General features: G+C 39.7%; 1 protein-coding gene across 5 annotated transcripts; it reads right to left on the minus strand.

Moving 5' to 3' along the window:
• Nucleotides 1–3,075: 3,075 nt before the first annotated feature.
• On the minus strand, nt 3,076–24,333 carry mybpha (myosin binding protein Ha). Of its 5 annotated transcripts, XM_056384240.1 has the most exons (15): nt 24,046–24,333; nt 23,133–23,147; nt 22,183–22,227; nt 21,251–21,316; nt 20,265–20,399; nt 19,655–19,822; nt 15,461–15,549; nt 15,174–15,369; nt 14,608–14,747; nt 13,483–13,642; nt 11,663–11,799; nt 6,998–7,184; nt 6,347–6,409; nt 3,535–3,577; nt 3,076–3,431 (listed from the first exon to the last, which is right to left on the minus strand). In XM_056384240.1, the coding sequence occupies exons 1-13, from the start codon at nt 24,299–24,301 to the stop codon at nt 6,369–6,371; spliced, it is 1,635 nt and encodes a 544-aa protein (XP_056240215.1). In that variant the 5' UTR covers nt 24,302–24,333; the 3' UTR covers nt 3,076–3,431; nt 3,535–3,577; nt 6,347–6,368. The 5 variants fall into 5 exon arrangements, with proteins under 5 accessions (XP_056240215.1, XP_056240217.1, XP_056240218.1 ...); XM_056384242.1 differs by lacking the exon at nt 23,133–23,147; XM_056384243.1 differs by lacking the exon at nt 21,251–21,316.
• Between the last annotated feature and the right edge of the window lie 284 nt (nt 24,334–24,617).

A 24,617-nucleotide genomic window follows, 5' to 3' on the forward strand; every position in this document is an offset into this window, starting at 1 on the left:
CTATACTATGTCGTTTTTTGACATTTTTAAGCCTTACTACACTATGTTGATTTATTCCTCACCATACTATGACCTTTTTATGACGTTTTATGCTTTAATACTCCATGAAATTTTTTTGACATTTTATGCCATACTATACTATGACGTTTTTTCACATTTTTATGAAATAATATACTATGACATTTTTTGAGCATTTTCAAGTCTTATTATACTGTGTCCTTTTATTCCTTACCATACTATGACCTTTTTATGACCTTTTATGCCTTAATATACTATAATGATTTTTTGACATATTATGCCATACTATACTATGACGTATTTTGACATTTTATGCCATACTATACTATGACGTTTATTTACATTTGTATGCCTTACTATGCTATGTCGTTTTATTCCTTACCATATTATGACATTTATATCATCTTTTTGTGCCTTAATTAACTCTTTTTATTTTTTTGACGTTTTATGCCATACTATACTATGCTGTTTTTTGACGTTTTTAAGCCTTACTACACTATGTTGATTTATTCCTCACCATACTATGACCTTTTTATGACCTTTTATGCCTTAAAACTCTATGATATTTTTTTGACATTTTATGCCATACTATACTATGACGTTTTTTAATCATTTTTATGCAATACTATACTATGACATTTTTTTGGCATTTTCAAGTCTTATTATACTGTTTCCTTTTATTCCTTACCATACTATGACCTTTTTATGACCTTTTATGCTTTAATATACTATAATGATTTTTTGACATTTTATGCCATACTATACTATGACGTTTTTTCACATTTTAATGATATACTATACTATGTCGTTTTTTGACATTTTTAAGCCTTACTACACTATGTTGATTTATTCCTCACCATACTATGACCTTTTTATGACCTTTTATGCCTTAATATACTATAATGATTTTTTGACATTTTATGCCGTACTATACTATGACGTTTTTTCACATTTTTATGACATACTATACTATGCCGTTTTTTTGACATTTTAAAGCCTTACTACACTATGTTGATTTATTCCTCACAATACTATGACCTTTTTATGACCTTTTATGCCTTAATATACTATAATGATTTTTTGACATTTTATGCCATACTATACTATGACGTTTTTTCACATTTTTATGACATACTATACTATGTCGTTTTTTGACATTTTTAAGCCTTACTACACTATGTTGATTTTTTCCTCACCATACTATGACCTTTTTATGACCTTTTATGCCTTAATATACTATAATGATTTTTTGACATTTTATGCCATACTATACTATGACGTTTTTTCACATTTTTATGACATACTATACTATATCGTTTTTTGACATTTTAAGCCTTACTACACTATGTTGATTTATTCTTCACTATACTATGACCTTTCTATGACGTTTTATGCTTTAATACTCTATGGAATTTTTTTGACATTTTATGCCATACTATACTATGACGTTTTTTGACATTTTTATGCCTTACTATGCTATGTCGTTTTATTCCTTACCATACTATGACATTTATATCACCTTTTATGCCTTAATTAACTTATTTTTTTCTTCGACGTTTTATGCCATACTATACTTTGCCGTTACTTTGACATTTTTAAGCATTACTATACTATGTTGATTTATTCCTCACCATACTATGACCTTTCTATGACGTTTTATGCCATACTATACTATGCCGTTTCTTTGACATTTTATGCCATACTTTACTATACTATGACGTTTTTTGACTTTTTTATGCAATACTATACTATGACATTTTTTTTGCATTTTCAAGTCTTATTATACTGTGTCCTTTTATTCCTTACCATACTATGACCTTTTTATGACCTTTTATGCCTTAATATACTACAATGATTTTTTGACATTTTATGCCATACTGTACTATGCCGTTTTTTTGACATTATTAAGCCTTACTACACTATGTTGATTTATTCCTCACCATACTGTGACCTTTCTATGACGTTTTATGCTTTAATACTCTATGATGTTTTTATAATTTTGTGCCTTACTCTTCTATGACTTTTTCATGATATTTTTGCCTTACTTTACTATGACAATTTAGTGCTATTTTTTGCCTTACTATACTATGGCGTATTTATGACATTTTACGCCATACTATCTAATGACTGTCATGCCTTACAATACTATTTTATATATATATATATATATTAGCCAGACATATTTCAATGTATGATATTGTTCCAATTTAATGTCATTTTAACATATATAGGCCATACTGTATATTCATATAATTTTTCTAAATGTAAATATATTTCATATATGGAGATTCAACACATGTACATATGTTACCTTTGTATATGGGCATTTCTTAATGTAAATTCAGATTTTATTTTAATAAACCATTTGTTTGTCAGCATTAAAAAAGCCAATCTTTGTTTTAGAGGCGTGGCAGGGTCCCCGCTTTGCCTAATCAGATTCTGCTTAGGGCCTCGTAAAGGTTCGGGCCGGCACTGCTTTTGAAAATCCCTGCATTGCTCTAACTGGTTTTGCTCCATCAAGCACATGAGTATCCAGGCAGTCTCCCTCTCTATCTCTCAACCCCACAGGTTGAGGCAGATGGCCGCTCACCGTAAGCTTGGTTCTGCTTGGGTTTCTGCATGGAAGTTTTTCCATGCTATAGTTGCCAAGTTCTTACTTATTGTGGGAATTGTAGGTTGTCTGTAATTAATATTAGAGTATGGTGTAGACTTGCTCTATATGAAAAGAGCCTTGAGATAACATCCAATATGATTTGGTGCTATATAAATAGAAACTGACTCATTAGAATGTATGAGTGAATGAGATAGTTATCTCAAAACCTCAGCAGATACGTATATCCAAACCTGTCTGCATAGTTGGATTCCACAAACCAATCCTTTACTCACAATACCACCATGTCACCCTTTGAAAGATAGCAGGTCTGTTTCACCATAAAATTACAGTGCTTCAAATGCATTTTAGGTCGTCAAAATCCTATAAACCTCAACATTTTATCAAGCCTAAAACAATGTGAAGCATTTACTTATTTTGAAATATATGTAGAAATCCACATAATATATAATAAAATACATTTTTATTTAGACATCCATACAGGCATTGCAATAGCATGTCTAAGGATTCACTGTTTTATTTAGAAGTACATGTATATACTATGACAAACAGCAAAAGGACACAGGCAGAAAAAAAAACATGGTAAATATAACCTTACATCCATGTCACCAACTAAAACAACATGCAACATTTGGCTAACTGGGATGGGTGGGGTGGTGTGGGTCCTCCCTGCATACTGGAGGGAGTGGGTGAGTCGGGATGTGTTGGTAGAACTCGATATGTTGGTATGTTCTGTCCCTTTCTTCATTATGTACACACTGCTGCACAGCCAGCCATAACTTCTTTCACCTCCTCAAACACTCTGGACAAGATAAGAGATACATATAGAGGAGCTTAGAGGGATTTATTATATGAACGCTAACGCACACGTACATATAGAAACAAACACACACATATGAACTCACCTTAAAACATAAGACCTGGACTTCTGCTGGTCCTTAAAAGGCACTGGTGGAAAGATAATTAAAGCAATAAGAGGGTTAAATGGGGTCACGAGGTGTTAATAATCACTTCAGCCAGGAATGTGCTGGGACAAACTGCGTGAGTGTGTGTGCAGGGCTGTGGATTTGCTTGACGTTGTGTACGTGTGAGAGATCCGCTGTGTATTTTCCACCGAGGATTAAATGGCTCGGTTTTTGTCCCCTTAGCCCATTCTCCCTACTTCTCACAGCGCTCCACTCGGCCTGTTGACTCATGGTAATTGAAGAGTTTGGCTGTGTGTCAGATCATCTGGAGTCATTTTTAGAAGCTGTGGAGTGCCGTGCTGACATCACCCCTAGCCCCCACCCAAAGGCCCTCCCTGTCTAATCCCTCGTTTTCCCCTTGAGGGGCCCTCCCATGTATGGCTGTGCCTTATGGGACCACCGACACCCTGTACTGACTTGCAAGCATGATCACATCATCTATAGGGCACAGTTTGCACTTGACATAAAACTTGCTCCTTTGGTAATCTGATCAAGTGGACAGCTGTAAATACAGGTGTGAACGCATCCAAATACATCCAGGATGCATTAAGATCTGATCACTCGAGCTACACTGGGGGGCGGTCAGGAAGGCATGTGACCCCATTTGCAGTATAGTGTGAACACACATGTGTCCCTGACCATACTGAAGGTCAACTTTGTAGTGTGCATGTTGCATAGCAACTGCATCCAGTTTATTTGCTCACGTCAAACAAGTAAGACATGGAGTGAGACTATGTTCAAGGTGAAGTATCAAAGTGACACTAAATCTCCATCTGAATGTACACCTGAGCGCAAAAAGTGTTTCCGCTTTGGCAGTGGTCATATTTTTCCAAAGACAAAAGCAAATGTGTGCTGGAGGGCAACATTTGATCACAGGTGGTCACTCTGAGATGAATTCTGATGCCAGGTGTGATCTGTAAATGATGTCAACTAGATGTGGACAACATCTGGGTGTGCGGTATCAGCAGGTCTGTATTTAGATGCACTTTAGAATAAAAGTCAAAATTTAAGTAAACATTTTTTTGTCTAAAAATATAATACTGAAAATATTGCCTGTGTAGCCAAAGCCTGATACAGCCAATTGCTCTGTGTCATAAAACACCATTACTGTTTAAAAGCTTTTAAAAACACTGTGGCGCTATTGTGAATTAATCCCATGTACTCCATCCTGCTGCTGTATTAGTATACCGAATCCACATCTGAAAATAGTCCCCAACAAGTGCATTATTTACTTTTGTTTGAGTAACATTTGCTAAAAACTACAGTGCCCAGCTGTTGCAGGTACTTTTTTTTTTTTTTTAAACCTTTTTTTAAACTCCAAAGTAAAAGTACATGCTGATGACCTGTTTTCAAAGATTTACATCTTTTGGTTTTTGTGTTTTCATGGGATTTGCTGATGTAGTTGTATCATTTAAAAATCTGATTATTTCCCACTTTTTGCAGTTGTCTAATTTCTGAAATGTCCAGGTGAACAGCAACGTTTTGTCTTTAATTTTTCCAGTGCATGATTCAAGAATAATATAGTTACAATAGCGAGATTCTGGCTGGAGACGCATGATGATGACCTGGTCATGTTTTTAAAATGATATGTGCATGCAATAAGTGACAGAATGATGTGTGGCTATGCATCATTGGATACAAAATAATTGCAAGATTTTGTCAAATTTAAACAACAAACCACGGCTTTCACTTTATAAACTAAATGGTTAATAATTTAACTGAACAGCAGTTAAAAAAAATGACCAAACTTCCTGCACAAGTAGAGAGAACACAATTAATGAATAAATTAATTTCTTGCCTTAATTTATATGCATTTCAATGTAGTCTAGGTCCAAACAGGCTCTAGTCGAGATCATAGGATAAATGAGGGACTTCTAAAAATATTTAATGTAATTGGCCTCTTGCTCACATGTTCTCCATGTACAGCAGGCATAGAAAGTGATAGTGTTTCACAGTGCTGCAAAAAGAACGAGTGGTATGCCTCTTACAGTTAGATAAAACCATTAACAATATCCATAATCGTTTACAATCTTCAACTATACGGTGCATCTCTTTACCAACATGTTCTAGTTGTCATGTGTTTCCTCATTCTTCTCGGCTCAAATATCTTGCTCTTCTCCCCCCATTTTTCCCCCTTTGTTTCATCTTTCCACCGTCTCTCTCAGCACCTCATGCTTTTTTTTTTAACAATAATTAAATGGGGCTTCTCTTGTCAGCAGTACAAATGACACTGTGAGCAAAGCCCCCTGGCACTCCTTGAAAGGCTACACCCCTCAAGCATTTAAAAAGCTTAAATGCAAGTGCCAATACCAAAACACGAATGCGGCTGCCTCATAGTGAGGGTACAAATAGAAACATGAAAGCTGTAAAAACATGAAATTTGGAATTTCTATTTGACTGACATTAATCTTTGCCACATTACCACATCCAAAAGCAGAGCTTGTAATGTGCAACACGTACATGAGCCGTTACTGGTTTTAATTCAATGCTATGGGTTTAAGAACACTGCAATTCATGGCGGGTCAGCAGACACGGGAGCATTATCAGCCCGCCACAGCGAACTGCATCGCTACCTCCTACACTGGGTTTATATGTAAAAGCAATAATGAGCTGGGTGTTGTCATAGTGATGGTAGTAGGATGTGATTTAAGGACAATTTTGAGGAAATATGCTCCCACAAGTGACGTGTTTAAAACAGTAGACGACTGAACATTGTAATCTGAATGCGTATTTCTTTGTGTGTGTTCCTTACCTCTGGGCATTTAGATGCTAGTTTATTTGCCCTTCCCCTTGTCAGTCTCAGGATTGTAAACCTCTGTTGGGAGAGAAATATAGTTATTTAGTTACAATTAACTAAATTTAGTTAATTTGCTATAATTAGATTGATGATGTTTTTAAATGGGTTTATATACTGGTATATTATAACAGTCACACAGTTTTATGAAAGTCTGGGGTCACGGAAGTGGGACAAATAGCAGGTTCTTCAAATTCAAACATTTAGATTAAAGGAAAGGTCTGGTGATATTATCCCTGCTTTTCTTTACAAATCCCATGAAAAGACCAAAAGCAAGAAAGAGTTTATCTTTCTTACAAGTGTTTGTCTGTGTATTCACAGTCTGATATAACTTATTTTTCTGTGCAAACTGACCTCCATAGTTGTCATATAAATGAGTCAATGTTGTACAGATTGAGATGTTCCTTCATTACCATGAAGGGGGGCACTGCAGTTTATTTTCTGTTAATCATACACCAATAACCTGCTGTAAATACTCACTAGTGCACCAAATCCAGAACTGAGAATAGCACCCAACAAAAGCACAATTTACTACTGTTTTGGTGATTTCATGGGATTTGTGGACACAGAATTTTGTCAGCTTTAACTTGTAACTTTGGAGATACATACGTTTGACCTCCAGCTTGCAGGAGACAGTGGCTTCTCCCTGGGCGTTCTTGGCTCTGCAGGTGTACACACCACCGTCGAAGCTGCAGGGCTTACGGATCTCGAGGGAGCAAATGCCCTGGTTGGAGATCTGACGGAACTTGGGGTCGTCGCCGATGATCATCTGATTTTTCAGCCACTCGATCTTTGGCTGAGAGGAAGAGAGGAGACAGTCACTAACAAACGTGTCTGTACCTCATAGATACATTCCCTGTTTTATTATAGTGCACAAAAATCCCACATTTCCTCTCAGCTCAGGCTGATGTTTTGAAACTGTAGCATCAAATGTGCTGGCATGATGTCATGATGGTGGCACTGCCAGTTGGCCCACCTCTTTGGTCCAGACTTAAATATCTCAACAACTCCTGGATGGACGACCATGAAACTTTGTACAGACAGTCATGGTGGCCAGAAAATCCTGTTGATGCTGGTGATCTCCTGACTTTTCACTGGTGCCATCAGCAGCAGTTTTCACTTATCCAGTCTTATCTCATCATCTACTTGATGGATGCCCATTAAATAACATTTTAATATCATATCAATTTTATTACCGTATCAAATGTGAATTATATTTAAAAAAAATCCTTTTTCTGTTTTAAAGCTCTATAATACAGATTTAAATTAAATGTTTCCACAAAAACATATACTTTTTTCCACTATATCTTAGCTTGTTTCTTCTATTTACCATGTCCACAGTGGCTTTCAGTCTTTCCTGTATTGCATTAGATATCCATATTAGTCAATGTGCTCACTTCCATTCCCACTCAAGAAATTCCTGTAGTACAGAGATTTTTAGTTGACAGGTTTACATGTGTTTTTACACAAACACCTGAGCAGACTGGACATTTACTTTATTGTCAACTTGAGTCTCCCTGGGAGATCAGACAGTCTGTCCTGAGTGTGACAGTTGGGTAGAACGGGAGTAACATAAACCTTTTCCTGACCTCAGATATGTACTGCTCTGGGTTTCAGTGACACTCTCCCTGCATGGATTTCCTCATGGTCTAACTTCTTGCAAGGTGATTCTGGTTATTGAATTACACCTCAGCTGATGCATCTCAGAGCTGCGTCTTCCACTCTTCCTCGCTGATGTCAAAAACATATTTAGTTCTGCTTACGACAACTTTTCAAAATAGATGTTTCTTCTATTTTAAGTAGTCAGGGAACTGACGTATTAGTTTAGAAGATAAATAAGGCCAAATATTTGTATGGGTATGTAGGTTAGTCTGTGGTGAGATAACAGCTGTCCAATGATTCCTGAGATCCACAGGTTATTATGATTGGAACTAACTTATGTAGAAATGTCATTAAAAGTGAATTCATGAGGGTTCAATCGAATGGCTTTGATATTTTCGGATTCTTTTGCAGTTTTTTACCCAAGTACGAAAGTGTAGCGTCAGGATGCAACATCGAGAGGGATTTGATTTGAAAGTTAAACAAAACTGGACAAACATGGTAAAGTGAAAATGAATGCCATCCTCCTCTCAGTCATCATTACCCCTGCTGATGGAGGAGGTGGAGCATGATAAATTGGGGGATATGTTTTCATCCAAGGCTGTCGACCAAGTACTGTATATTTGAGCCTTTGGCAGCGGAGGAGATGCTGCTGCTCATGTTGATGATGCTGTTGCAAACCAACACCTGCTTGTGTGGTCATCTGGGTAGACCTGCAGGTTTCATATGATCACATGAGATCATAGTTTGGATCAGTGCATCAGATGGAGTCAGCAATTAGTCTGCAGATGCTTGATAATTCAAAAAACTGTCAGTAAGGGGAAAAGGGGAGAATTTTGATGTGTGAAACTTTCTAGACATGCAAGCAGTGTGGCTCAACAACTATTAGATGCATCACCAGGACATTTTGTACAGATATTCATGGTGACCAGAGGATGATCTCTGTCCTGGCGACAGCATATTGGTTTGTCCATACATCTGTCCCATTCTTATGGACACGATATCTCAGTAACGCCTTGACAGAACTTCTCCACATTTGGTAGGCATTCACCTGGACTCAAGGACAAACTGATTAGATTTTGGTGGTCAAAGGTTAAGGTCGTGGTGACCTCTCAAAACATGATTTTGGCCTTGTGAACGCAATATCTCTAGAACTTTTCAAGGAAATCCATTCACATTTGGCACAAATGTCCACTGGGACTGAAAGACAAACTGATTAGATTTTGGTGGTCAAAGGTCAAAGATCACGGTCAGTGTGACCTTGTCAGCCATAACCTCAAGACTTCACACAGCAATTATGACAAAAATTTCACACAAATGGTTCATATTTTATATGATTCTGGATAAACAGGGAATGTTAAGGAATGTTATCTGAAACTAGTCTGAGTGGCGACGACCACAAGGCAGTATTCTAGTTTAATTTTAAATTGCACTTCAGCTCAGTTTAGCTTGTATTACATTTTAAAGTTAAACCCCATCATCTATTGGGAATGGGCCTCGCATTTCTCACTGTGGCAAGTTTTGTTTAATTGACATTGAGATAACAAGCTAAACAAAGAAAAGTACATCCTGCCACTTGTCTCTGCTGCTCTTATTATTTATCTTCCTCTGTCCCATCATGTTTCTGTGTTTGGACATCCATGAGTGTGGATGCTACAGGGATAATCGGTCACACTGATAACAGAGCTGCAGCCTGGATAGGTGGCAAAAATAGTACCTTCTGTTTCACTCAGTCACGAGAGGACAGTCAGCTATACCTCTTATCACTGTCTCTTCTTTGTCTTTACCTCTTATCTTTTCCAGCACACTCTCTGCCTCTATATGTGACAGCTCTTTATCAGAGGCAGCAGAGCAACTTATCACACTACATGCCTCTCTGCTGGACCTCCTCAGCAGTTGTCAGTGGACTCTGTAGTCTGAGCCAGCGAAGAGAAAGTGGCTCAATAAACACGCTGTAACACACTTACAGCCCACATATGTGTGAAATTATCTCATTTACAGTAGTTACAAGCAGAGAGGGTAAAAGCGCGCATGGCAAGACCAATTCAGTCTTTGTTGTTTATTTTACGTAATTATGTACTGTGTACAGTTGAGTCTCTGATTGTTGACATTGAATTAACTAGATTAACCTGTCACAGCAGTTTTATATGAATGGGCTGAAACATGGGGTAGGTACACATTCAGAGTATGAACAGGGTATTAAATGCCTCTTTTTCCATGGTCCCCTACAGACAATGTGTGGACATGTTTTCACAAAGCCTCTACGACTCTACGGTTGCTCTCATTGCAGAATCCAAGCTGGTCCACAGCGAGAAACACGGCGGGATTCATTAAGACTTGGTGGGTCTAGGTTTATAGACCATAACTTCAGAACCAGGGCACGGATCTACAGCTGAGTCCTTATTCTCAAACATAGGCATCCACTCCGACACGTCATGAGTCTGTGATGAGCCGTAAACAACTCTACTCTCAATAATAAAGGCACATGCAAAAAAATAAAAATAAATAATATACAGTATACATACTGTATATATGGCATTAAGTTTCCAGGCCTTTTATGTCTTTATTATAGTAGCAGTGAGAGAGAGAGACGGGGGGGGGGGGCAGCAAAGGGCCGTGGGTCGGAAATGAACCCGGACTGCTGTGGTAAGGACTAAACTTTAATAGTATGCACTCTGCCAGGTGAACCACTGAGGTGCACCAGACACCATACAATATTAAAAAAAAAAAAATAACATGCCATCTTTTTTTAGGACCTTCTCAGCTGTGTTTGAAACAACTACCAATGAGCCATCCCAATCCTTTACCCATCAATCCCAAATTGAGTGCAATCCGAGCCAGCACCAGTTCCTCTTTGATTTGTCTCAACTACCCTGGAGTGTGCACACTGTCCAACCGCTGCTGTACTTGATGACAAGCCAAGGACAGCTAGGACGCATAATCAAATGCATGTCCATCACGGCTGGCCACCTAAGCCGTCTGCGTCATCCAGACAACTGTAAAGATATGTTTAACCAGAGCAGTGGCCGCCAAGAACAGTAAGAGACATACTGAAATTTCACATAGACATTCCGGTGCAAGCCCTGCCCCATTTAAGACAGTGGATCTTAATAGCAGTGATATTAATACCTCATTTGAAGCAGTATATCATTCACTCTCTCTAGTGAAAACAAATGGTTTGAATCCAGTATAATAGATGTCGAATCAGCAAAACAAGACTCAAGCTTCATATAATATGAGAAATACCTAAAATCTCAACAGGACATATCCTTCATTTCTCCATATAATCAACAGATGTTTCCCAAGGATCTCGTTACTGTGAGTATGTGCGCCAACAATCAGGTGTAAAAATAGTAACCACTCAACAGCTGGCATCAGCTATCAGTGACACATAACAGGAACACCACAGTGATCCTAGACAAGATACACTGATAAGATGTACTATGGACGAAGGAGTAGGGATTCAATTAACTGTTATTTTAATAATGGTATAATCTGCAAATTATTTTCTTTAAAATGTCTTTAAATTAGATAATATAAGCCCTTTGGTGGAGAAATTGAATACATTTTAAGATGTTTTACCCTGCATGAAACGCTGTACTGATCCATGGGCCTGTACTCAAACTGTAGTGGCACATAGACATATGAGTATCAGTATATGAGTGTGTGTCTGACCTTGGGGGATCCACGAACAGAACACAGCAGCTTGGTGGTGTATCCCACAGTTGCAGCACGGTCACTGAGTGCTGTGGTGAACTTTGGTGCCTCGCTGAAGTCGTGCTCCGGGTACTCTGGAGGGTTGTAGACAATACCTGAGAACACATGAAGCAAGCTGAAGATCTGGCTGGCCATCTACATCTGGGGGTTGCTTGTAAAATTGTTTAAATACCTTTTTTTTTTTTTAAAGTGATAACTTATACAAATTGTTCTTCATTTGAAAACAATCGAAATGATCCTTTGGTTCGTATTTACGAGACAATAATTATTGACAGCACTGGAGAGCTTTTAGAGTGAAGCAGCTGCAGTAATGTGACATATAGGAGTACTGGGTGGCCGCTAGAGGCTAACTTGTGAAGGCTAATGATTATGTAACTTTTGCTGAAGAGCAGCTACAAGTGACAGTACTGCTAAATGAAACAATACTGTTTTGCTTTTAGCTCTACAGTTAACAAATGCAACAATACTGCAGTAAAGCTATAAGCTACTGGTCGTATGAGACAAAGACAGAAGCAGCAAAACTCCTTAGTGTACTGAACTGAAAAACTGTGTGTCTCACTGCTTATGAATTCAACTTTTGTAAGAGGAAGGATATGTTATTTCTTCTTTTAAGTTTTTAAAAATCTATATGTATACAATTCTTGTATTTTTGTTAGTGTGTGTTATCTGTGTCTAACTCTTCTGTGCACTATTGGATTATTTCTTATCACAACAAGATGGTAATTCATTCATCATGTCACTGCTCTTACTTTCCCTTAAAATACATTAATATTTGTGTAAAAATGACACTGGCCAAAAATACTTGGCCTCCTATCTCTGCAGAGTTCAACATTTCAACCTCACGCTTGTGTAGGATTGCTTAACAAAGAACAGAGGATTAAGCCCTGGTGAAACTAAAAGCTTATGGTTCATATTTCCAGGGGGCTGATGACCCATAGACAGCTTGGCATGTAATGAACTTGCAGGAGTAATGTGCAGGACATCCTACAGTAGACCTTTGTTTTCATTTGAAGGAAAATAGTCAATTATCCATGGGGTTACATGGTGGCCTCGAGGGCCAATATGGCTGAAATCATGGCAAAAAAAATAGGCAAATTGAATATAATCAAATCAGTGTTGTGTCTTGTTGCTACTTGGCATCATTTTCGTGATCAATGCCCCAATAGAATGACCAAGTACTACTGACAGGAAAAAGATTGTCACCACCTTTCAGATCTTTAAAGAGAGAAAAGAAAAACATCCAATGATAAGATGGAAAACACACATGTATGCACAGGCATTCCCTCATTCAAACACAAACCACAGAGATTTAGCGTACTGACCTACGTCACTAAATTACATTTCTTACAGGGTGGCAGGCACAGGTGAATATAAACACATCCAAGAACACACACACACACACACACACACACACACACACACACACACACACACACACACGCACACGCACACGCACACACAGACGCACACACAAGAGCAACATTTGCTCTCACAGCTGTCTTAATGTTGTCGGAGCCTCTTTAAGTCTATTTCGGTAGCAGCTGAGCACTGGCCAAGAGAGCTACACACTTATAATTAAAGCAGTGCCAAAACCATTTCCACTCCTCAGGTCTTCTCTTTAAACACACACACACTCACACACGACTCTCAAAGACTTACTGCGGCTCATTAAAGTGTAAAGTACCCACTTGTACTGCAGCCCTGCCACTAAAACTCTTGCTCATATAAACAAACTGACCACAGAAGAATTAAAGTACAGTATGTATCAAGAAGGTCACCTGTCTTCTGGATGGTGGCCACCTCCTTGGTGACAGCACTCTTCTCACTCATGCCCACTTGGTTCACAGAGAACACCCTGAAGGCGTACGAGTTGCCCATGATGAGGTCTGAGACGGTGGCGGTTAACCTGTGGTAGTGCTCCAGCACTGTGAACCATTCCTGCAGGTGGAGACGCAGCAGACACAGGAATATTATTGATATATTAATTTTATTACCAGTGAGCTATCAATCAACCTATCATTAACCTGATATCTTCAGTTACACTTTCATTTTTACAGCTACTGTGATCTACCTTTACCCAGTCCACTCTCTTGACCCCTTCTCTTGTTTTTCTTTTCACTGTCTCCAACAATTTCCACTTTCTCTTTGCACCTTGCACCCTGACTCCTTCTCTTTTCTTTAAACCATCATTCCCACTTTTTCTCCTCTCTCTTTCTGTCCATCCATTTCAGGCATCTGCTGAGGAGTCCCTACATCCATATGAGCTTGTAATGATTAGGATGCCTGTTTTGGTTAATTCTCCCTACAACACCATGCATAACGACACGTCCTTTGCTGAACTAAAGCCTCTTGTGGTTGTTTTGTTGAATAGTGTCAATGCCACCTGGGAGCAGTAAGACAACTTTAAAAATTTATTATAATTTTTATAGACTGCCAAGTAAAAACCACAAATAAATGAGACATTGCAATCTACTCCAAACCCTCTGATCATTTTATTTGATTTTGTTTAAATACTATGTATACCTAAAAAGGCTGTGTAATATGTAAATTACGGTGGCCCTGAGAGCTCAAAGCACTGCAACTTTGGAAAACGCATGCAAATACACAAACACACTGCAAATTCAGAAAACATCTTCCATGCTGGCATCACAAACATGTAGGTGAAAACACAAGCAGCAGCTGGATAGTCACAGGTCTTGCAGCGTCTACATAGTATCTCTTTAGCCCCAGTGTGTAGTAAATAACATTCATCATCATCTAGTGTTGTGGTAATCAGAATCTAAACTATAAATAAAAATCTACTCGGGACTCCAGCTATAAATCCAGCTTATATCTGCAAACTCACACAGTCTGACAACATTGTGGGTCTGGTGCAAGAATGTGCATTTGAACGTCTGCCGTACCCCAGTCTTTCTGTCGGCCTTCTGAACGGTGTATCCAGTGATATCTGTGTTGCCACTGTCCTTGGGAGCAGTCCATTCAAGAGCAGCGTTGAAGCCCCAACTGTCCACCAGCTTCACAGTGGCAGGAGGACCGGGCAGCTCTGAGGAGACAACATCACTGTCAACTATAACATAAAAGATTCAAATTCTAACCAGTGAGTTCCTCAGAGTGTGTCTGCTCCCAACCACGTTAGATCAAAAGTGATTTATGTATCAGTTTGACAATGCCTCTAATGTGCGGCTACACATTTAACAGCAGCAGCTGACAGCAGACTCACACACAGGGTCAAAGAGCATCGTTGTTAAAGGTGTGATGTATGTTGAATGGTGCTTTGAAATTTCTGTTGGAGGAAGTCACAAGTCTCAAAACTAACAGGTCAGCTGCACCGTGAGCTGCACAGATTCATTAGGGAGGTCTGAAATAAGCCAGACATTGACACATGTTGCACGCACACCTGTTTCCATGAGTGCATGTGCGTAAGCTTGTTTATGTTGTGTGCAAATGACACACGCCATGTGCAACTCACCCACAATCTGAATGGTGATGGTGGCTTTGTCTTCAAAGCTGTCCACTTTAACAGTTATCTCGTAAACACCAGAGTCCTCCCTCTGAGATGTGCGGATAAACAGGATGCTGTCCTTGTCACTGTTCCTGATGTTGACCCTCTTTGCATCCGTAGGCTGACCGTCCTTCAGCCAGGACACCACAGGTTTGGGCTTCCCCTGAGGAGAAAGGTCGAGACACAACAAGTCTTCTGTGCCACAAGTTACTTATGGAATATTTAGGATGAAATGTGTGTTTGTGCTGGCTTACAAGGAAGGGGATGACCAGGTTGATCTGCTCTCCAACCTGCCTGACGTAACGGGATCTGAGATGCCGGGGCATGCGGATCTTAGGACGTGCTGAGAAATAAAAATTCAAGTCAAGCATGTTCATCATCCACCACATGTTCTCTACTCTGATTAACTGATCTGTGGCCAGTTGCTGGTAAAATTTTGAACAAACAACATACCCTGGACTACTGAACCAATCACCTAATTGACAGCGTTAGCTTACATTACCAGCTTTCAGTGTACAGAGAAGAAATTATGTCAAGTACACTTCCCAGTGGGGTCATGTTGGTTCAAAAGGACAGGTCAGGTCAACAAGACTTAAATAGGTCCGGCCACAGCGAGGCAAAGCTTCATGGCTGAAGGAGCTATAATTAATCCACACAAGTTATCACAAAAATAAAATCAATTTTTAATAGTTTTTCCAGTAAAGTTGATGGTATGAGATTGCTCAGTCTTTTAAAAGAATAATAACATTAATAAATAAAATTAATTGGCATTGTTATTCATTTTAAAGCAAGAATTCCAAATATTTTCTGGTTTCAGCTTTGAAAATGTGAAGATTTGCTACTTTTTTTTAAATAACAGATTGAAAATCTTTGGGTTTTGGATATTTGTTGTAAATTTTATAGAATAATTTATAAATAATGAAAAATAATTATTAGTTGCAGCCCTAATATGTTTCTAAGATTAAATTTTATTAATAGTGATACTTCATTATACCTACACAAAGACATACACATAAAGAACAGAATTAAAGAAACAAGGTGCAAAAAAAAAAAAATGTTATTCATGTGATTAGACCTTTCTGTGATAAAACCAACATCTGAAATTCAGTCACAAAACAACATCATATTTCGCACTTAAAAGTCAAAATAAATTCACGGCCCACTTTTATTGACGAATATGACAAGTCATAAACAAAAAACGACACAGGAAATCTAGCTGGGCAGAATATTTCTGTGTCTGCGTGTGTGAGGAAAAGCACAGTATCTGGGCAGAGAGAAGCAAAAGAGGAAGACCCCTCCTCATCCAGCAGCTACTAAAATAGCTTCGGTGACGAGATCCCCCCCCCCCCACGTGTTCCCTCATGTCATGCACAAAGAAGCAGCAGGAAGATGTCGTCACTTTCAGCTGACTGGAGTGGCCCAACGTCACATTCGGAGAGGATGATTTACAGTCTGAAAAACTGCGGACACTTAAATCAATTACGATGATTGCTGGTGTGTTTTAGGTGAAATAACTAAAATCATATGGATGAAACTGTATCGTGGATGGGACTTCGTGAGACCAGTCGCTATGCTGGATGGTTTCGTTCAGGCCGGGTGCTAAGTATCAGCAACAGCATCCCTTGCATGTTTCTGCATAAGCAGCAAATGTCTGAAAAGCTCTCTGGTATTACAGGATACATAAAACCGCCAGGCTGCTGCCCTCCATCACCTCTCTAACCCCGCTGCAGCCTCTGTTTCTCCTCATCCACTCCAAATGTCCTCTTATCTCACTGCCCATCAACTGTACCTATCACACTGTCACACTTTCTTCCCTCTGTTGCTCTCCATCTCACTTGGTTTCTCGCCCAGAAATATCTCGTCCACCCTGTCTTAACATTTGTCACCTTAACACTGCTGCACAGGCTGGGATCCGGCTCCTGGAACTATCATTCCACATGAAGATCAGGTCTGCCTCCAGATTTGGCTCAAACACTAATCCCCACTAATGAGCACACTTCCCAGCAATGCCCAGAAGTTCTGCAGGCATTACAGCATCCAGCAGCCAGCAAGCTGTCCTGCAAACAATCTGTAATCTGTCTTTGTCTCTGGATAAAGTGTCTTTGTTGGGGGCTTTCAGCATATGTAGGACAGCGTGTCTTTATCAGAAGCTCGTACATGCAGATGGATGTCTGGTCCGGACAGCGTGTGACTGACACACAGCTGAATTTACCCCCCAACAAGCCGCCCAGAATCCATCAATTAGGCTCATGTTTCGCTCACCCCAGTTGACCAGCAGTTCTGGTTGCATGACCACATTTCTCCACTTGAGTTTCCTGTTTGTTCGCAGCGGTTTGAACCCACATCAGGAAATATGCTCAGAGACAGCAAGCCTCACTTCTGAAAGTCGATAACTGGGGTATGTCAGCTCCGGTCTACACCACGTCAATGTGACTCAGTGTGAGCGCTGGTGGAAATCCAAGTTTGGTTTCAACAAACAAAGATGGGGCTGACAGTGAGGCTGTGTGTGTATTTCGGGGGCATTTTTAGCTTTTACTACAGACAGTAGTAAAGCGCAAGTGACAGCTAAATTAGGGAATACATTAGTTTACATTAAGCAAAGTGTCAAAATGAGCAAAGTGTCCAATTCTGACAGTTTCTAAAAACAAGGCATCAGCCACATGGGAAAAAATTCATTCATATTAGAGTAGGGCTGGCTATTACTCAGTGCTTATTGGAACTGAAAGCTGACATTAAATGCCTGGCCAGATTTGTTGTTGTTGTTCACTGTTATTGTTTGATAAGATATTTCTTGGCTTAAATTCAAATTTTTGCCCATCTTGTACAGCTGCTTGTGTTTGGACAACATCTAACGTGAGAAGAAGAGGTCTTCTTTTCTAAAAGGGTTTCTTTTTTAGGTTTTATAGGGTATTATAAAACATATCATTTTGGTATCTGTACACAAATGCAGTGGTTATGCCAAAAATATTTGAGACTGAAGCGTTAACAAGACAGAGACTCAGTCATGCTAGCAGCTCTGTGAGGCTGTACTTAGACACAGCTGTGCTTTGAGCTAAATGCTAACGTCCGCACACTCACAATAATAGTGCTAATATGCTGATGTTTAGCAGATATAATGTTTACCATGTTAACCATCTTAGTTCAGCATGCTAACAGTTGCTAATTAGCACTAAACACAGTACAGCTGAGGCTGGTGGAAATGCCACGAGCTATCAGAAGATTTAACTGATATGAAAACGCAGATGCCAAGAACATGTTATATAATGGATACATTCGAGTAACTGTGTGTTTGCTGAGTGTTTACCTTGGCCTGGATCCAGTATTTTTCTCTGCTCATGTTTTTATGGATGTGTCTGTCTTAAAATAGGTTGCATCAGTTAATTACTGTCCTTTTTTAAGTGCAATCAGTTCTGCAGTTAAACATTTCAACTATCAGTAATGTTCAAGTTGCATACAAAATACATTTGATGGTTCATGTTTCTGTCAAACCTACAGTGCCAAAACAAAGATAGCAACAGCGTCTTCTCTATATTCATATGTATATTAGTGTATAAATATAAATAGATGCAGATTAGTATTTTATTAGTCTTTTCCCTCAATTTGTTCCTGATATTTGGTCAAATTTTTTTTATAAAGTATGTTGTAATTGTTGATTTTGATAAGCACTAAATGAATACACTTTATTATGATTCATTATTTTAGCTTTCTCTTCTAGAAAACCAAGAGATAAAAGTCCAAAGACTGTGGCTATTAATTTAAAAAGCAAGTTGAAAATTTGTGTACATGACCTTCTTTATTGATGCCAAAGCTGGAGTAACTGCTGAAGATGTGTGTACACACAACTGAAAGCATGATTTACAGCTGATGAAAGCACGTGTCAGCACCTGTGAGATTTATGTGCATGCATCTGTGCAGTCCATCTGAGGCCTCGGCGGGTAACACCACCTCTGCCTCCCTGGTTGCAACATGAGTATTTTAAGGATAGGTCATAAGTTACAACGATCAGAGAGCTCCTGATAAAGAGGTTGGAGACATACAATCTTACAAGTTGTCTTCCTTACCCCGGGGAAAACCACAACTATCAATTGAAGGCAAATCTGTAGAGAGATTGTCGAGAAATCTGACACGATTTTCTGACATTTTGCACACTTATGGACACAGTCACACTAAAGTACTGCTCCACAGATAGAGGATAGATATTCCCATTCTACCACTCAAGACATAGCTGTTACTCCTTTGGTTGTTTCTTTAAATAATAATAATAATAATAATAATAATAATGATAATATCCTAGTGTATAGTTGTAAAGGTTTACACAAACTCAAATATTTGCATCTCAGAAAGCATCAGCTTTCGACTCTTATCTGCATTTTGTTGCAGTTGAATTTTCCTTTTAAGCAGATACTGGTGTGTTGCACAGTTTGAGAAATGACTGGCTGACCACTCACCACCAATCTCGCGGATCGGCACAGGCTCAGCGAGTGTACCAGGCTCACTGCGGCCACCAGGGTTTACAGCCACCACGCGAACATGCAGCAGGTCACCTGCTGTCAGATTCTTGATGCTGTAGCGGTTTGCTGGGGTCAGCTCCACGTTACCAACAACCCAGTCTGTTGCTGCAGAGAAACCCATGTTTGGTGTTAGTATGTAGCTTTCACTACAGTTTTCACTTTGGTTGTGCATAAAGGTAAGCACAGATGTCGTGATTTTAGATTTTTTTTTTTAGATTTTATAGTTTTTTCATTTATCAAAACGTAAAACATCCCTTAATGGGGTGTGTTAAGTGGTTTATCACCTGTCGACACAAGTTTACAAACAACCTGTCCATAAGAAGTACCCTTCGGCCAACATGATGAAATCTCAGACGGCATGCTGTCATCTGAGCAAACGAGTGCTTCTAAAAGTGGTGTCAGGAGATACAGTGACAGCCGGTGAAATGCTGCCTGCCGTATACGGACTGGACCCGGCTATGAGTCTATCTGCCCTCTGACACTCAGGAGACAGGTGCAGGCCTTGCAGCCTCATATACACATTGTACACACACATACACAGACTTACTTCCATCCTTGCAGTACTCGATGGTGTATCCGTCCAGGCCGGAGTCGCCGATGGTCTCTGGTGTCTTCCACTTAATGGTGAGGCTGCAGTCGTTCACATCATCCACGGATACGTCCAGAGGAGCACTGGTGGGGACTGGAGGGGGTTAAAACACAGCAGACTGAATAATGGTTGAGGTGGACAAGAGAAAGATGAGCTGAAATGACACTGAAAACACAAAATGGAATAATTACCCTGATACTTTCAATGGTTACCTGCAGGGCTGCAACGATTATTGTCGATTAATTGATAAATCATTTTTAAAACAATTAAATATTCATCAAAATTTCCAAACGACCAGGGTAACATTTGTTTTGTCCAACCAAATGTCCAACGCCCAATATCGTTCAGGTAATTGTCACATAAGGGAAAGAAACGCAGCAAATCTCTCAGCATGAGAAGCTGGAACAAAAGAATCTTTTGGCATTTTTGCTTGAAAACCAAGTGAAACAAATAGCCAAACGGGTTAAACTTTTAAAACTATATGGATTTTAGTCCATTTTAAAGCAGGAAATGTCAAATATTTGCTGCTTCAAGCTTCTCAAAAGTGAAAATTTGATGCTTTTCTTTTGTTAAACATGATCGTAACAGAACATCTTTGGGCTTTGGGCTGTTGGTCAGATAAAACAAGACATTTGAAGCATAAGCTTGGGCTGTGGAAATCATAATGGGTATTTTTCCACAATTTTCTGACATTCTAGTCATTAGCTGCCCTAACCTGTTATCATTCAATATGTGTGTAAAACTGGTATCATTCTGTCAACCATGGTGTTTAGGTACATGATATTCTTTACAAACTCTCACTAGTTTTCATTTGCTTCAGATGGCGGGCATCTCATTTTAGAACAGATTTTTCTATTTGTCCCTGTCGTAACATTTCACATTGACCTTGACTGGGTGTTCAAAGCAGATCCGAGCTAACAGCAAAGCGTAAATGTTGGCGTTACCTGCGGGAGGTGGGGGCGTGGGGGCCTTGGGTAGCTCTTCAACTACGACAGCTTCTGCTGGAGCAGCTAGCATTAAACAAGCAGGAGGTTAAAGTTATTTTAGAAACAAACGCCAGCAACTAGGACCTGATAAATTCCCAGAGCATCTTTTCCATAGTGAGACTTCAAGCTGTAACCTTTTCAAAATAATAATCAAACATGGAAGTGCTATGGCATGCCAATCACTGTGGAAAGATACCAGGAGGTTGAAAGTTTGTTAAGAATCCAGTCATCCTCACAGCTGGGCAGAGGAATGGTGCGTGGAACTTGATTGATGATATTTCAAATAAAGTCAGCAGTGTTTGCAGTGTATGTTATGGCTGAGCAGTAATGTTGTTGTCCGTGTGGTGGTTTATGTTCACTGTCTGCGGGAGCATCTGCAGCAGGAGCAGCAGCTTGTGTTAAAATGCCATTAGGGAAGACAATTAGTGGCTCACATGATGACATTACTCATGCAGGAAATGAATCGGTTTCAAGCTGATTTGATCAAGATATATTCCAGTGAGACGTGGCGGTGCGGACAAAGCTTTCTGTATTCACAGTGACAAGAACAGGCGGATTTATGACCCAAAAACAGATTCCTGAACACATTTTAGAGTGTGATGTAAGAGATCTGCACACAGCGGAAGAAGATTACATGTCCACACAGAGAACCAGCCTCTCTTTGGCTGGTTAAAAAGACACAGAGCTCAAAGAAGAAACCTTACAAAGGACGAAGTTCACGGACAGAAATACCTATACACATAACGGACCGTGTGCAGGAAACGTACACAGCATGTGTAGTGCACAGTGGGACACAAACAAACACACACACACACACACACACACACACACACAAACACACATCATGCATTACAGCTTGTTTGCGTGGACTGCCTGTGGTGTGTGTTTACCCTCAGCAGGAGTTGTCGAATCAGCTCCTCCCTCTGTGGCCTCAGCTGAAGTTAGGAGGTTACATGTCGAGGTTAGCAGGCAAAAACAAAACCAGTCGCTTTACTACAGCCACCATTTATGTACTTTGCCACCAAGGAACTGCAGCACTCGGGACTTCTAAAATGGATCATTTATTGTGAAAGATTAAAGGTTAATAAATCAAAGCATTAATGATACTGTGATTTACAACTAGCAGCTGGATGTTAGAACTATATTTGCAGCTAATAAAGGAGACATCCTGAATAAGAAAAATGTTCCACCAGATCTTGCTACTGTGTAGAAAGTGTTTTGGGCAGGGTGTGAGGATTTGAGCTATTTTCTGTACAATGTACAAAATGTAGTGTTTCCACAGATGAAAAGTTATATGTCAATAGCTCAGCCCCTTCTGATCCAAGCAGCATGACTGAGATTGATGGGGACCTTGACAGACTTTTATTTGATCATATTACTAATAATTCAAATGTATCGTTACTGTAGCTATTGTCTCAAGTTTGCCTAATTCTACTGATAAAACAGAAAACTTGGATTGACCAACAACTCTTTCCTCAATGAAAATTAAAAACTGGGTTACTTTTGGGCAAGTTGCGGGTTCTGACTCAGCTACTCTTTGTCAGTCCAATCTGGCAACACTTCCCAAGGAACACCAACAGCACAACCACTGATAACCAGCGTCATGGACCAGAGGTGCAGCTCTGTAGTGTTATCATACTTCACTATACTAAACCTCAGGTTGAAAGACATCTGACAATATCACCACATTTTGGAGGAAAAGTTTCAGAAAGTCAAAAAGGTTTGACTTGGAGATGTGGTTTGTGTCTCCTGTGATGCATGTGCAGTGACTAAGAACAGGAGCAAGGGTTAGAGATTGTTGGCATCACAGTGTGTTTGTACACTGGTCAGCTGCACTCACCTACTTTATCAGTTTCTGGAAAAAAATTAGTAGGTGAAGTTATTACTGTAGCATCACTATTCGGACATAGCACACAATCATGCTGCAAAAATTGAATGTTTTTTATACTCTGGTCCGCTACTTTAAAATTAAGATAAAAAAAGGTTTGAAATTGTAGGAGCCATTGTATCTGCAAATGCAGGATAATGTTACTGCTGATCACATACACGCACATAAAGAAAATAGGAAGTGCAGCTAATGTTAAAAGGGACACTTGTAACAAATATTTTTCTCTGATAACGCTCATATACTATCAGTTGCAAGTTTATTAGGCACAATTATCTAAAACTAATACAGTCTTATACAACAGTCCTGTAATAAATCCTCCCTTCATGAAGGTTATAATGTTCAGTTTTTATTGAAGCTGTTTTAGAGAGGTGTTGATTCAACTTTATGGTCATTGTGGAGGCTGTAATGTGTGGTGCTGTTAGAGTGTGTGGTATCATACAGAGAAGTGTTTCTGTTATTTCGATGAAATAATACAGATGCACGTCGGTATCACAATACAGTTCAACAGCATCACAAACTAGAACCTCCAAAATGACCATGAAGTTGACTCAGCACCTCTCTAAAATAGTTTCAATAAAAACTGAATATCATAACCTCTCTGATAAAACTGCAGTAAATCCCCCTTTCATTATGGAGAGAGGATTTACTGCAGGACTAGACTGCATTAGTGTCAGCTAGTTGTACTAAACTGCAGAGAGAGTAGTTACTTCTCTGCTTCCAAATTCTAGTCACAGACGCAGCGGTCCCTGATTTATTGCTCCGTGCTTGTTACTTATCTATTTGAGATGAGTAAAGCTTCCACTCCATTCACGTTTAGGTGGATTTACGCGATTGTTAAGGTGACTTTATCTCCATGGTACAGCACCTGGGGCGCTTCCTTCAGCAGCGGGGGTGCCCTCAGCTGGGGCGGCGGGGGCTGCCTCTCCCTCGGCAGGGGGAGCCGCCACCTCGGCCGGTGCATCAGCGGGAGCACTTTCCACAGGTGCAGGCTCCGCAGGTGTTTCCGCAGGTGGAGCCTCTGCCGGAGCTGGGGAGGGCTCCGGGGCGGGGGAGGGCTCAGGTGCCTTCACAGCAGCCTTCTTGGCCGGGGACTTCTTGATGGGCGCAGGTTTTCCTGGCATCGCGCTGACAGACGGCTAGTCCTCTGGATGAAGGAGTCTGGAGGGTCTTAGGATATATATATATGGGGTGAGGGATGGTGGGGTAGTGCGCAACTCCACCCATTCCCTTACTTTGATGCCCCCCTCCCCACTTCAGTCACATCCTTATCTCTATTAGGACCCATACCCTACACAGACAGGAATATCCTGACTTGTCATTACCTCTATAACATTTCTTTTTGTCACATTTACAAACAAATAAATCTAAAGATAAAACTAAATCCTATGTTATTCCAGTACTATTCCTATACTTTTAAAATCATCACACAGTCTAATA

Source organism: Seriola aureovittata, chromosome 9 (genome assembly GCF_021018895.1).
Source record: "Seriola aureovittata isolate HTS-2021-v1 ecotype China chromosome 9, ASM2101889v1, whole genome shotgun sequence".
NCBI classification, from domain to species: domain Eukaryota; kingdom Metazoa; phylum Chordata; class Actinopteri; order Carangiformes; family Carangidae; genus Seriola; species Seriola aureovittata.